Source organism: Sinohyriopsis cumingii, chromosome 10, assembly GCF_028554795.1.
Source record: "Sinohyriopsis cumingii isolate HCF-2022 chromosome 10, ASM2855479v2, whole genome shotgun sequence".
NCBI lineage: Eukaryota > Metazoa > Mollusca > Bivalvia > Unionida > Unionidae > Sinohyriopsis > Sinohyriopsis cumingii.
Window position 1 is genome coordinate 95,681,254 of NC_142970.1, and position 15,017 is coordinate 95,696,270.

Here is a 15,017-nt window from a genome sequence, read left to right on the forward strand (position 1 = left end):
AAAAGAAAAAATCACCTGTCTTTCTCCTATTCCCTTGATGATGTCAGCCCACTTGGTGTTGACTTCCTCAGCAGGCCCGAGGAGCGACTCAGCTGCAACAGGGTACATGTCCTTCAGTATGGCCAGTTCCTGGTTCATCTGCTGAATGTCAGATACATGAGGGTGGATCTGGGACTTGAAGAACTGAAGTGAAAAACAAAACTCTGTACAGGACTTTAATTGATTGGTAAAGTTCCAAATCTCTTAACAGCTGAAAAGTTATTTACTGAAACACTAAGTATTTACTTACAAGTTGAGTCTAACTGAAAACTGCACAGACCAAGATCTGCGATTTAAAAATGTGCTGGCAGATCTAGGCCTATGCAATCTGTCAGGAATAATCAGTGGAACAAACAACACAGACCCTGATCTGCCTGTGATGGCAGACTCAGATCTATGTTGTCTGCAGTTGGATTGACTTGTATGTACCTGCAATAGACTTAATGGTTCTTGTTATTCTCAAATATTTTAAATGATAGCTGAAAATGTAGTGAAACTCAAATGACCAGTTTAGTATGTACCACTAAAATGGACCAATGGAGCTATAAATGTACTTGATACATAAATAAATGGACCAGTGGGGCTAATAATGTTCCCCTCTTCAATGCTTAATACACAAAAATGTACCAGTGGAGCCGAAAATGTACTAACCATTTCAAATTTTAAGTTACCAAGCTCTAATAATTTGGTCAACATTGAAATTGTAGACAGAAATATACTGAGTAGGAATGTACAGTAGAAGATGACAAAAACTAAAGGCTTTACTTATAGCAGATTAAGTAACTATTAAAAAATAAGCATACATGTTTTTATAATGTTAAGTAAATGTCTAACACAATTATCTACTGTCATCATCTTGGTTCAACCTCAGGTCGGCCGCTGAAAAGTACTTATTAGGGCTTTGAATAAACCAGCAGTTCTTAACCTTTCTGAGTGGCAACCCAGATTAGGTTTGAAGTGTTAGCTTTGTCACCCATCAAGTGCTAAAAAAAAACTTGGGAAGGAAATGTTAAATTATTAAGACTGATCTCAGCAACATAATCAAAACAGAATGGGAATCCAGTTTTGTGTCCCGATCCTTGGGTTAGGAACCACTGATCTAAACATCCGCTCTGAATATTCTCTAACCCTAAATTTGCAGGGCCTTGAACTGCATTTTCTTCTGATGATAGCTAATATTAAATAAATGTTTTAACAAAGTCCACATAAATGTTCTGACAGACAGTAATTTTACTTTTTAATTCTACAACATATTTTTGCATCTTTCTGGACCCAAAGCACTAGCTGAGATAAGTTGAACAGGCCATGTATTTGACCGGAGATTAATCTAAATATGCCAATAATTATCTCTGCCTTTATAAGCTGTAAACCAGACTGGTCACAGTCACATGTGAAGATGGCCAATTAACGTAGCGACTGTCAATCTCACAATAAACAAGAGAGTATGGTGTGAATTAAAATATATGTGCAAGATTATCTCATGTGCAATTAATAATAATAATAATAATAATAATGTGTACTTAGTACAACGCCTAATCTTAAGTGCTAAGTGCTTTACAATATTAGATAAGACATAAAACATATATGACAAAATTACAAAAACAAATACCATGGAATTTTTTTTAAAAAACCAAGCTGAAAATAATTAAGGAAGTAAATATTATTAAGGCTTTAAGTCAGTCTGTTCTTGTAGTTGAAAAAGGTGAGATTTATGAGCACTTTTGAATGGGATTAGTGTCGTCGTGTCCAAGATCAATCAGCAATTCCATCCACATAACTCGGCCATGGTACACAAAAGAATGTTGTTCATATGACTTCGTTTTAACAGTGGGAAAAGTGAGATTATGAAGAAGAGTTTAAGTTTTAGATAGTGAGGTCAGATATTGGACTGGAACCAGTGCTTGAAATGTAGCATGGTATATGCATGTAATTAAATAGTACAATTTTTAGTTTTTAGTTGCCACATTATGATTATAAAGGTTGCCAGATTTTTACCATTCAACATAGTTAACTCTTGTGGAATATGCATATGGCAGTAAAAATTAGGTTATTTGCCATAAATTCTGCTGTTTGCTAAGCAGAAACTATTCTGAATGCAAACTCATTCAGAATATCCATCTCTTTCCGATGTGGGCCAACTAACTTTAACTCTCTGACAGAGACTCAAAAGTAATCATAGTGATACTACACAAATTGTTTCTGGTGGAAAAACATCTGTGTAGATGTGTCAAAATTGTTTTTTGTGAACAAACATGTTTCTAGATGTGTCAAATTGTTTTTGGTGGACAAACATATGTCTAGATGTGTTAAATTGTTTTTGGTGGACAAACATCTGTCTTGATGTGTTGAATTGTTTTTGATGAACAAACATCTGTCTAGATGTGTCAAATTGTTTTTGGAGGAGAAACATCTGTCCAGATGTGTAGAGCAGACCCTGAAAACATGATAGGTTTTAAAAATAACAACTGATGGCATTTTAACAGAAATTAAAATCAGGCACATTTTATTTTTAATGTTATTTCAGCAACTTTGAAATTAAAAAATTGAAGAAATCCAAATTTTAATTGTCAGCAATTACTGCTTTTGTTGCTGTTGGTGATGACATGTCATCTAGTCATTGTGATTTTGATGAAGTTGTTATGAAAACACCAAGCATGGACTTGGGGGCAATTCAAAATGGCAATTATTTCTATCTGAAAATTCTACTAGCTTGTGATGGAAAAGACCAAGGACATTCCAAATCAGTCCAAACTGACTGGGATACCAATACTTTTCTACTAATAAGAACAAATGTTAAATGTGATTGAAAATCTAAATTAATTTATCATACCAGATAAGGGCAAGTCCATCAAATGCAGGACTACTATCCACAGTAGATACCATATGAAACCACAAACTGAGACAACTATAGATGTGTTCCAAATGATGCTGATAGTGAAGAATGCAGTTACACCATTGATTCATGAAATAAATGAAATTAAAAAAAGGGTTTACTTATCATCAACATATTTTTTTCAAAGGGATCGGCATTCCACAGATGTACATATTAGTAAAGAAATCATATGGAATCATCCATAAATGTCAACACCTGCTTTGATAGAGCTCTGCAATAAATAAACTTCATTTAGTGAACACTTATGTGGCTAGACTGCCTGCTCATTATGCTTAGTGCAAGATGCATGGAAAATTCTTAAGTTTTCAGGAGTCATAACTCTGTTGTTGTTGTTGTAGGGTTTAACACCATTTTTTGGCACATGATAGGCTATACATGGCAGCCAGTATTAATGGTGGAGGAAGAACCCGGGAAAACCACTGACCCACGAGAAGCTACTAGCAAGCTTTCTCACATACCCACAATGGCTGAATTCGAGACTTGAACCCACGCAGACAGAAGTGAGATGGCAATGATCCATAACAGAGAGCACTTTAGACCACTCGGCCACTCGGGGCCCCCCATAACTCTATTAATGAAAATGGCAAAATTGCAAAAGGCCTGAACCTGCTTGAATCAGGGCCCATAGCAAATTTATTTTGGCCTCAGTTCTTTTGGTTTCAATTCTTTGAATTCTTCAGAAGTTTTAAAGAAGAAAAGAAATGTACCATGTACGGACATGAGTGACAAATGGAACAGAAGGACATGGGTCAAACTCTACAGAATAAGGTAGAGGCATACACATGTGACAGAACAAAAGGACATGGGTAGAACTCTACAGAATAAGGTAGAGACATGTACATATATGACAGAAGGACATGGGTCAAACTCTACAGAATAAGGTAGAGACATTCACATATATGACAGGACACGAACAGAACTCTACAGAATAAGGTAGAGACATGCACATATATGACAGAAGGACATGAATAGAAATATACAGAATAAGGTAGAGACATGCACATATATGACAGAAGGACATGAGTAGAACTCTACAGAATAAGGTAGAGACATGTATATATATGACAGAAGGACATGGGTCAAACTCTACAGAATAAGGTAGAGACATGCACATATATGACAGAAGGACATGCGTAGAACTCTACAGAATAAGGTAGAGACATGCACATACATGACAGAAGGACATGAGTAGAACTCTACAGAATAAGGTAGAGACATGCATAAAAAGTAGAACTGTACAGAATATGGTAAAGGCATACACAGGCATAATTAAACAGCATGATGTTTTCACATTTAAATTATATAAATAGACAAATAAGCATTTGAATATAAAATGCAGTACTTACACTAAGTTCATTAATTTGACTACGGAGTGTCTCTGGATTGCTTGATACTGGTTTCATATTTTCAAGCTTGTGTTCTGACAATGGCAACCATGAGTTTATAGACTGTATAAAACAGACAAAAAATACATAAATAAAATAAAAAACTACAAGCAAATTACAATACTTTCTCACTATAATGATGTTAAAGGAAGTAACAAAAGGAACTGTCTTATATTGAGGTATTGTATACATATTAATATTAAATAATTAAATGTAATCCTTGACAATACCTGCCATATAAAAAGGACTGCATTATATTGAGGTAATTAGTATATATTAATATTAAATAATGAAATGGAATCCTTGACCATAACTGCCATATAAAAGGGACTGCATTATATTGAGGTAATTAATATGAATTAGTATCAGATAATGAAATGGAATCCTTGACCATACCTGCCATATAAAAGTGACTGCCTTAAACTGAAATGACATTTTCTAAACTGATTTTTGTATTCCACAAAATTTGACGATATTATGTTCAGATGTTATCAATAATATTTATTTCTCTCTGTATATTGTATTGAAAAGATCAAAATTCAAACTACCAGTAAAGGCATCATCATGCAAGCAACATAACCTCATATGTCCTGCATTCAACCAAATCGCTATATGGAGATAAATCGATACAAGAATGAATAGGTCTCCAGCATCCAACCAAAACTCTATAATGGAAATGAATCTATAGTAAAAACCAATATGCCTAATTCTCCTGAAAATAATGGAAGTACAATGAATAGTCAATAAAATGTGAGTACAATGAATTGAAAATAATGGGAGTACAATGAATTATCAGTGCAATGGGAGTACAATGAATTGTCAGTACAATGGAAGTACAGTGAATTGTCAATACAATGGGAGTACAATGAATTGTCAGTACAATGGGAATACAATGCCTTATCAATACAATGAGAGTACAGTAAATTGTCAATACAATGGGAGTACAATGAATTGTCAATACAATGAGATTTGTTGTTGTTGTTGTTGAGTTTAATTATAGTGGCATGTGCACAATTGTGCATGTGCCACTTTGTTCTGACTGCACCGCAGCCTGCTAGTTGTTCCTGGGGAAGGGAATGGTGCCACCTCCCCCAGGCTTTTATGGGTTCAAGGAACCCTGATAGTTTGGCCTCAATCTGTGGGTCCATAAACATCCCTTACAGTTGAATGGTTGGCTGTCATTAGTGGAAAGGAGAGCTCAGGAACGGTCCTGGTTGCTTTACAATGAGAGTACAATGAGTTGTCAATACAATGGAAGTACAGTGAATTGTCAATACAATATGAGTACAATGAATTGTCAGTACAATGGGAATACAATGCATTGTCAGTACAATGAGAGTACAGTGAATTGCCAATACAGTGGGAGTACAGTGAATTGTCAATACAATGGGAGTACAATGAGTTGTCAATACAATGACTGTTCATGTGCATATCTTCTGATGATGACCATGTACAAAGTTCCACTGAAAACTGAAACTATTTGTGTTCTGGGGATTATGTCTTATAATAACTCCAGCTCCAAGCCAGAAAAAGGCAATAATTCCAACACAAAATTGCAGAAGTGAAGTGACTGCCAATATACAATAAAATCTGCCAAGTTCCATGGAAACTGACTGAGCTCTGTAAGACTAGTTGAGTTCATGAGATTCTGTCTCACACAACATCTGAAGCAAGTCAATGAGTAATAAATCTGGACTAAAATGCAGGAGTACAAATTTTTTTTGATGTAAGCATCTTCTGACAATGAACGTGACATGGAGCAAGTTTCATGGTGACTCACCAAAGAATCTGAGACTAACTTATTATCATGACATTTGGCAAGGACTGAAATCATACACTGCATGTAGCTGCAAGACAAATAGGTTCAACAGCTATAAAAACAAACTTTGGTAGCAAAGTGACATGTCAACAGGTGCATCTTCAGATGGAGACCATAACATTTCCCTAATTCATGGTGATTAACCAAAAACAGTGCAACTAGTTGCATTCACTAAATTTTGTCATAAACTGCATCCAGCTGCAAGTAAAACTGTGTAATTTTCAAAAGCAAAGTACTTTTCCGACAAGAAAAGCAATAACTAGAAGCAAAATGATTTGCCAAAATGAAGAGCAATAACTCTGTGCACATCTTCAGGTGATGACCATTACATCAATCAATCAAAAAGATTCGTATCATCAAAAAACATATTGCAATCCATCAAAAACTGTGATTACTTTGTTCCGAAGATTGTGTGTCAGCCAGAAGGCTGGATGGATGAATGTAATGGATGATAGGATACCTACATACCCCTGCCTTCATAGAAATATGGCTACAGGACAATTTAAATGCTTCCTTTAACTTCTGTCTCTGTCTATACCACAAGAAAAATGGTCAAAACAAGTAAAAAAGGTAAAACAATTTCACCTGAACAAATTTTAACGCAAAACGAATATGCTTTTCTCTGTAAAGAAGATTAAACATTCAGCATTAGTGTTCCACCTTTTGTAACAACACCAAGGACACCAATTCTCTATGGAAAGGTCACCATATAAAAAGTGTGACAGTCATGAGACAGAAATATTATTATGGTCTGGAAAAGATGACCTTTGATTGGAGGTAGCTTACACTGAAATGTGATCCACTGAATAAACAATTTATTTCTTTTTCCAAACTGGAATACACTCAATTATACTCAAACTGGGATATAATGAATAACACTCATATCTGAAATAAAATCAATTACACTCACAAATGAAATACAATGACTTACACTCACAGCTAAAATACAATAAATTACACTCACAATTGGAATACAATTAATTAACACACAACTGTAATGCAATCAATTACACTCACATCTAATAACTGTTGGAATCTCTCAGCATGTTGGAAAGCATTGCTCAAGTCTTCATCTCGATCATGTGCAACATCGTGAACATCATCGGCGAGATGGTGAATGTCTTCCAACTGTTTACGAATTTCCAGAAGACCTGGTTCTCCACAAAGTGTACCCAGCTGTTCTCCCTTTCGACGGCACTCTTCCAGTGACAGTCTTGCCTTGCCTAAATCCTTGCGTAGCTCCTGTTAAAATGATCAGTAAGAATCAGAGTACAAATATTATTTTCTTATCTAACAATAATGGTAATGGACACAGAGAATGAGATTAAACAAAAGAAGTGATTGGTTTGATAGGTATTTCATGGATGATTATTTAGTGCCAAAGCAATGAGAAGTGCCTTGCTCCAAGAAACACACTGACAGCCAAAATGGGCAATGAAAAGTGCCTTGCTCCAAGAAACACCCTGACAGCCAAAATGGGCCATGAAAAATGTCTTGCTCCAAGAAACACACTGACAGCCAAAATGGGCCATGAAAAGTGCCTTGCTCCAAGAAACACCCTGACATCCAAAATGGGCTGGTAAGGGCAAAATTTAAACCTACAACACACTGGCAATGAGTGCAACATGTTAACCATTGATCCAACACAGCTCCCACAAGAAGCTGGATTGAGAACAAAGCCATGCACATCATTATAGCACATGTATGCTATTCTGTGAGCCTAAAAGGTAGATTAGGGAAAGGTTGACTTTCTAATCAAGTCAGTTATTATTATATAGCTTGATGTACACATATTGGAAATTTGGTAAATGTGGCAGCCTTATCTGACCCACTGGGTTCTCATTGTTGGACCCACTATATATTCATCTGGCTTTGGGAAGAGGATGTCTCAGTCATGTATAATAAATAATAAAGTCATTTTGGATAATTACATGTTTATAGGTGTGTGTGTGTGTGCGTGTGTATGTATATATATTAAAGCTCTTATTCCACCACTCCCTTCTGTCCTCTTTCTATTACTTATATATTACTTATATATATCTCCATATCTTGCATATCTATTCTCTCTCAAGCCATCCATATATACTATATCACATGCAACACCCACTTCCATTACATAGAGAATATGATTGGCTAACCAACATTAAATCAAGGACAGGCCCCAAAGACCATAACTAAATGGCGCTGAACAAGCATTGAAGAAAAATATGACCCAGTTACCCAGATTTATCATGGTGCTGAACTAGCATTGAAGAAAAATATGACCCAGTTACCCAGGTTTATCATGGTGCTGAACAAGCATTGAAGAAAAATATGAACCAGTTACCCAGATTTATCATGGTGCTGAACAAGCATTGAAGAAAAATATGACCCAGTTACCCAGGTTTATCATGGTGCTGAACAAGCATTGAAGAAAAATATGACCCAGTTACCCAGATTTATCAGGGTGCTGAACAAGCATTGAAGAAAAATATGACCTGTTATTCCAGATTTATCATGGTGCTGAACAAGCATTGAAGGAAAATATGACCCAGTTACCCAGATTTAACATGGTGCTGAACAAGCATTGAAGAAAAATATGACCCAGTTACCCAGATTTATCATGGTGCTGAACAAGCATTGAAGGAAAATATGACCCAGTTACCCAGATTTAACATGGTGCTGAACAAGCATTAAAGAAAAATATGGCCCAGTTACCCAGATTTATCATGGTGCTGAACAAGCATTGAAAAAAAATATGAACCAGTTACCCAGATTTAACATGGTGCTGAACAAGCATTGAAGAAAAATATGATTTGTGATTTTTGTGATTTTGATTTTTAACGTAGCTTTAACAAAAGAAAAATATGACCCAGTTACCCAGATTTATCATGGTGCTGAACAAGCATTGAAGAAAAATATGACCCAGTGACGCAGATTTAACATGGTGCTGAACAAGCATTGAAGAAAAATATGACATAGTTACCCAGATTTGTCATTGCCTTCATGAATCCCACAAATTTATGTTATCAACTATCTTTGATGTTGTCATCCTTTTGCAAATTTTCCCTCCCAACTTGCTGCTAAATATGAAGCCTGATATTGGTAACTATTATTCTGATATTTCCAGCAAACATTTAACTTTTTACTCACACTACAATCCCCTTGGTCATACTTATATAGAATGAGTGTATTCATGTTACTTTACTAACCCCTAATATTAACTCAACATCAAACAAACAAGAATTTAAACACTGGATGTACCTTGAGTTCTTTTTGTTGCTCTTGGACAGTGGCAGGGTCAACACCAGGTGGCTCCTGCGACAAAAGATTGTCTTTCAGATCCCGTAAATTGGTCATCACCTCACCACAGAGGTCAAAAAATTTCTCGGACACTTGTAGAGCATCATTCAGATCTTTCTCTCGTTTAAGAGCATCATCCTGAACTTGGCTGCACAGGCCATTGATCTCCGATATTTTACTTTTCAGATCATCCACTGAAATAATGCAAACTTATGGTGATGATCTGTCAATGAGTACTTTATATTTCAAATATAGTTCCCCATGGTAAAGATATTTTGTTAAAGGTTTTCCAACCAGTTCTCAAATTAAGAAATTAATATATTATCATTAAAATTCAGGCAACATGTACTTAGATATAGATGCTCCTAGCTCAGTTTGAATTATTTCAATTAAGGATTTTCCTTTAGAATATTATTTTCATCATCTAGTTCCAAGGTTTCAGATTTATTTCCCGACTATAAATAACATTTCATTGGCCAGTCTTGGAGTTCATAAATGATGCCATTAGAAATTTAGGTAACTGGCCAAACTGGGAGTTGTTACATGGCCACACTGACCAAACCAGTTTGGTGTTATATGATCCCACTGGCCAAACTGGGGGTTGTTATGTGATCCCATTGGCCAAGCTGGGGGTTGTTATATGATCCTATTGGCCAAACTGGGGGTTGAAATATAATCCTATTGGCCAAACTGGGGGTTGTTATATGATCCCAGTGTCCAAACTGGGGGTTGTTATATGATCCCATTGGCCAAACTGGGGGTTGTTATATGATCCCATTGGCCAAACTGGGGGTTGCTATATGAACCCATTGGCCAAACTGGGGGGTTGTTCTATGATCCCATTGGATGTTCCAGTCATTAAGTCATGCATTATGTTACATAAGATACCAATTCTGAAGGATTTCATGATTTGTACACAGACTTTAAAGACCCAATAAATAATAACATTTTTGTTGAAATAATAACTCTTCATAAATGAATTTAAGTAAAATATCATTGTCCACAAAAGCAAAAAGTTTAATATTCAAGAAAATAAATTAATGCATAATCTCCCCAAAAGCAGGAAATCTAAACACCTCAAAAAAAGGAGATAAGTACCATCAGACTGATCTTCCGATCCCTGAGCCACACATTTCTTGGCTGACTCAACAACTTTGTGGACTTGTGGCTTCAATCTTTCCAACTCCTCCAGTACAATCTGCCAAAAAACAGCAACTGCATATAAATGCTATTGAAAGGTTATATTTTTATTTTTAATAATATAATGACCACCTTCCTGAACTTTTGCAGAAACAGAAACATATATATATAATTCTGTACACCGTCAGATTAAATGAAGATTACCACTGTATCCGAGAAAAGAAACATTACAACTATGAAAAAGTCACCCTGATGTCATCCTGGTCATCCTTCAGCTTGTCAGGGCTAGCAGGAATTGGATCAGCCCCAGTCACTGCCCTGCTTAGACCATGCAGGTCCTCCAATAGGTTGTCAACAAACTCTGATACCTGAAAAAAAATTTAAAAATGTATGCATAAATTTGACCTGCATATAAGGTAATAGTAACATACAGAATGTTGTGAGTACTGTGTAATAAAGTCTATCCTTCTTTAGTTCCCATTTAGGATATTACACAGCAACCTAATTTTACCAGCTGGTCAAAGCTATTACATAGCAGCCTCATTTAACCAGCCTGTCAAGGATATTACATGGCAACCTTATTTAACCAGCCTGTCAAGGATATTACATAAATATTACCTCATTGAACCAGCCATGATATTACATACCAACTTTATTTAACCAGCCAGTCAAGGATTTTACATAGCAACCTCACTGAACCAGCTGGTTAAGGATATTACCTAACAACCTCATTTAACCAACCAGTCATGGATATTACATAGCTACCTCATTAACAAGCCAGTCAAAGATATTACAAAGCTACCTTGTTCAACCAGCCAGTCAAAGCTACTACAAAGCTACCTCATTCAACCAGCCAGTCAAAGATATTACATAGCTACATCATTCAACCAGTCAGTCAAAGATATTACAGGGCTACATCATTCAACCAGTCAGTCAAAGATATTACATAGCTACCTCATTCAACCAGCCAAAGATATCACATAACTACCTCATTCAACCAGCCAAAGATATTACATAGCTACCTCATTCAACCAGCCAAAGATATTACATAGCTACCTCATTCAACCAGCCAGTCAAGGATATTACAAAGCTACCAGCCAGTCAAAGATACTACACAGCAATCTCATTCAACCAGCAAGTCAAGGAATAGGATTATTGTGTTTGTTAAAGGAAGGTGGGATATGACATGAGGTATAAGTGACAAATAATGACACAGTCAGAAAACTAAAAATTAACTGCATATCTGAGGTAGTTGGTAAGAAAAGGTAACCTCTACTGGAGCTTGAAATGCCACAAAACAACCTAGTTAATGACAATACCATCCATCAACTGGTTATCTTATATTCTTTTCACTTTCAAATTTGTTTCTATCAGATATTATTTAAAGTTGTACATGTTCCAATGTACATTTATTTATAAATGAATGCCATTATAGATGACAACATTTATTACTTCCTTACCTTGATATGAAACAGTTCAGATTAAATAAGGATAAGATGGTTATAAGGATTGATGATGCAGATTAATATTTCAAGTGCAAAACAGTCACACCCGCACATTCAATGATTTTAAAGCTTGTCTTCTGTTGATTTGGTGTGGTTTTGGTGTTTTACATCACAGAAACACAAATAGGTTATATAGTTCCAAGGCAGTTAGAATAATGTGCCTTGCCCAAGAACACACCACAAAGATGATCCACTGGAAGGATTCGAACCTGCAACCTTTCAAGATTGTGGGTGTGATCAAGCTAAAAAGTGCCAGCCTGCATAAGGAAGCAGACACCTACATTATCCACTGATGACTTTGACCATGAAGGTAAGGGCATGACTGTTATTATTCAAGATAGATAGATAGCAGGCTAATGGTCAATCAAATTATCTTCAGTCTCTGATTTATATTTCCTTGCCACAAACTTGACCTTGAGACGGGGCATGTGTAGGTATCTGACAAACTGCCTAGTCATGATATATAATTGGTTCAAGTTGCATTAAAATATCTCCTTTGGTTCAAAACATATACTCCGGACAATGAAGGAAGTCACCATTATATTTCCCTGCAGTAACTTACTGTGATCTACAGTTTGAGAAGGGGGGCAGGAAGGCATGGCTATGACATGTGACATACCATCTATACATAACTGTATAAATTCTTTACAAAATACCAGATGAGGATAAAGGTCACAAGATTAAATTTTCTCTTGCTGTGACATTGACCATGAGGCAGATTACATGGCTATGATATAAGATACCCCATTTTAGGCAAAACATCATGAAAACCCTTTGACTATATTACAGTTATGTGCCAGACAAACAGATGTTAATGGACAGATAGACAATATCGTAGTATAACATGCCAGACTTATGATGGGTATATTAATGGAAGGGTAATTAATAGATTAACTAGCTTTCAGATTCACTGCTACAATGATTACCTCCTGGGTCATCCTGTTCCTGGCATCCGACATTCCTCGCATCTTTTCCCGAGCCTGCTGTTTAAGTTTTTCATACCTCTCACTGACACTGACCAGCTTATTCTGGATTTCACCAGCATCAGAGTCACCACATAGTTCCATCAGCTCCAGACCAGTTGCATTCAAATCATCGATATATGGTTTACGATCCTCTATATGTTGCTGTGCAGCCTGTAAACAATTAGAGAAAATTAAGTTAAAGTATGTCTTCTCTATTTTGCATATTCCAATGCATAAGTGAGGGTCTGGAGGTCACCCTCTGCTTAAAGGTAGGTGAGCTGGTTGCATAGGATAAGGACTGGTGTGTGATTTGGATTTATATCATAGCTTTAACAATTTTTCAGTCATACTGCAGTGTAGCAGTTTAAAGTGATGTCGAGCACTGGGGCATCATGCCGCAGACATGTAGCATGATGTCCCACCCAGTCACATTATGCTGACACCAGGCAAACCAGTCCTAACATTAACCTCTTAATGCTGAATGCCAAGCGAAGCAGTTGCTAGTACCATTTTTATAAGTCTGGTAGAACTCGGCCAGGGTTAAAACCCATGACCTTCCGCATCCAAGATGGACACTCTAACCACTAGGCCGCCTGAATCGTGGATAGGGACTGGAGGTGTAAACATCCTCGTAATGTTAAATATACAAAGGTACACACAAGTAGGTGAAAACTATGCAAGAAAGGCAGTTGTGATGGTGGTGGTTGTGGTGACAGACACCCTTCCATTTGCCTATACAATGTTTGGCTCCATCAATGCCAATCACATTAGTAACACAGGGAAACCTGTCTATAAAGGACAGCAACAGGTGGTTGTCATATTAGGCTGCTCAACTGTACTAGTGACACTTATTTTTAACTCAACAGTGTCCATAGGCTGTATGGAAAAGATCCACAAAAATAAAGAAAAAGATTTTCACAGTTCATTTTAAACTGACTGAATCAAGTGCACCTAAGCTGGCATAAAATGATAAATTTCATTGGCTGGCATAAATGACTTGCTTAGTGTGATTAGCCTGGATATCAATCAAGACCACATGGTTAATGATCTGTGATAGAGAATGTAAAGAGATAAAGATGAAATCTTATGCAAACAAAAAAGCTCTATTGATTTCCAAATTAAGTGGGAACAAATGTAGATGCAAATGAACAAAATAAATGAGATGAAACTGGTTTTACTGAAGCATGAGAAATTCAAATCCTAGTATGGAAGACCCTTGCCAAGGAATGCTGATAATGATCACAGTTGCTCACTTATTTCTACAATAAATATTCATTTTTCTGGTATCCCATACAAAATAATTAGGCGGATTCCACCTGGAACTTAAGCAGACTCCAGGCAGAATCTGCCTAAAATTTTTAAAATCTGGTTAATATAAAGGCTAACATGGAAAACTGGAGAAGTCAAAGATGAATCCATCTAGAGTCCGTCTAACTCTAAGATGGACTTTTGTCGAAATTCCTGCTATATAATACATCGTTGGGCATAATTTTGGACTTGGTTTATTTTCCACCCACCATCTAGGTGGAATTAGACCTTAGCCCCTGGCATCTATTATATGAAATGGGGAACTGGATTTAGTTTATTTTCTAACCATCATCTAGGTGCAGTAAAGAACTTAGTCATTTACATCAGTTAAATAAGGTAGAATTAGCACTTGGCTTTTGTGTGTCTGTAGAGTTAAATGACTGAAAATATAGTGATATTTTTTGATTGTAATATCACTGACATTTCAATAAAAATATAAATAAGATATAATAAAATTTATTGTTTCTTGTACAATTTTAATGATTTTCAGAAGCATTTATATTTCCTGTTTCATACAGCTGTAATTTTATTGTTTATTTTGGGCACAATTTATAACTTCTTTCCACATCCTTCCTTGTTATATTTGTTTTTCAAATTTTGTTGTTGTTGTTGTTGTTGTATTTTTGTATAACTTTAATTGGATTTAACTGCCCTCAAACAAGTTTTCATCTTGTTTTCCGT

At 36.1% G+C, this 15,017-nt stretch overlaps 1 protein-coding gene across 5 annotated transcripts in view; it reads right to left on the reverse strand.

Annotated features, from left to right (window-relative positions):
• LOC149790609 (microtubule-actin cross-linking factor 1, isoforms 6/7-like) overlaps positions 1 to 15,017 on the reverse strand; it is a 376,630-nt gene that overhangs the window by 151,959 nt on the left and 209,654 nt on the right. For all 5 annotated transcript variants that reach the window (XM_089972718.1, XM_089972715.1, XM_089972716.1 and 2 more), the window contains exons 23-29: positions 12,990 to 13,199; positions 10,807 to 10,926; positions 10,517 to 10,616; positions 9,380 to 9,612; positions 7,154 to 7,378; positions 4,279 to 4,380; positions 16 to 183 (exon numbers count right to left, since the gene is read on the reverse strand). In XM_089972718.1, the coding sequence (XP_089828844.1) occupies positions 16 to 183; positions 4,279 to 4,380; positions 7,154 to 7,378; positions 9,380 to 9,612; positions 10,517 to 10,616; positions 10,807 to 10,926; positions 12,990 to 13,199 (1,158 nt within the window). The remainder of the gene's footprint in view (positions 1 to 15; positions 184 to 4,278; positions 4,381 to 7,153; positions 7,379 to 9,379; positions 9,613 to 10,516; positions 10,617 to 10,806; positions 10,927 to 12,989; positions 13,200 to 15,017) is intronic.